We start from the raw sequence: 358 nt of genomic DNA, 5'->3' as shown, positions 1-358 counted from the left end.
CGCTTCTTCAGCTTCTTGAAAGTCATTTTTTATTTTATATATATAAATAATTAATATCTTAGCGTCGCACTGCGTTCGAAAGATTCAGATTCAAAGATAAAAGTTTCCGCAGAAAAAAAAAATGGTGGAATGTTGAGTTTTTAAAAACCTTCCCCCAACAGATTTTATTTTTTTTTGTTCAGGTGTTGGGGGAAAGAGGAAGGGGAATCAAGTGTTGTTTGTATGAGGATTAGGAGAAAAAATGATGATTTTTATATGAAGAAAAGAAAAAAAAGAAACAATGTGAATGGTCTTCTTTTACTTTTTTAACATTATTTCTATGTTTAGAATGTGGTAACAATAACAAACACGGTCATAA

The 358-nt window shown here is 29.9% G+C and overlaps 2 protein-coding genes across 3 annotated transcripts in view; one reads left to right on the top strand and one right to left on the bottom strand.

The window, feature by feature from the left end:
* Nucleotides 1–352, bottom strand: part of LOC107635415 (protein NETWORKED 4A) — a 2,888-nt gene extending 2,536 nt beyond the window's left edge. The window contains exon 1 of one of the 2 annotated variants that reach the window (XM_016338924.2): nt 1–352. In XM_016338924.2, the coding sequence (XP_016194410.2) occupies nt 1–26 (26 nt within the window). In that variant the 5' untranslated portion in view covers nt 27–352. The other variant, XM_021115606.1, reaches the window with a different exon arrangement.
* LOC107635511 overlaps nt 1–358 on the top strand; it is a 5,961-nt gene that overhangs the window by 1,397 nt on the left and 4,206 nt on the right. The window lies entirely within an intron of this gene.

The sequence above is a fragment of the Arachis ipaensis genome, chromosome B01 (genome assembly GCF_000816755.2).
Source record: "Arachis ipaensis cultivar K30076 chromosome B01, Araip1.1, whole genome shotgun sequence".
Taxonomy (NCBI): Eukaryota; Viridiplantae; Streptophyta; class Magnoliopsida; order Fabales; family Fabaceae; genus Arachis; species Arachis ipaensis.
This window is presented reverse-complemented; position numbering and strand designations above follow the sequence as displayed.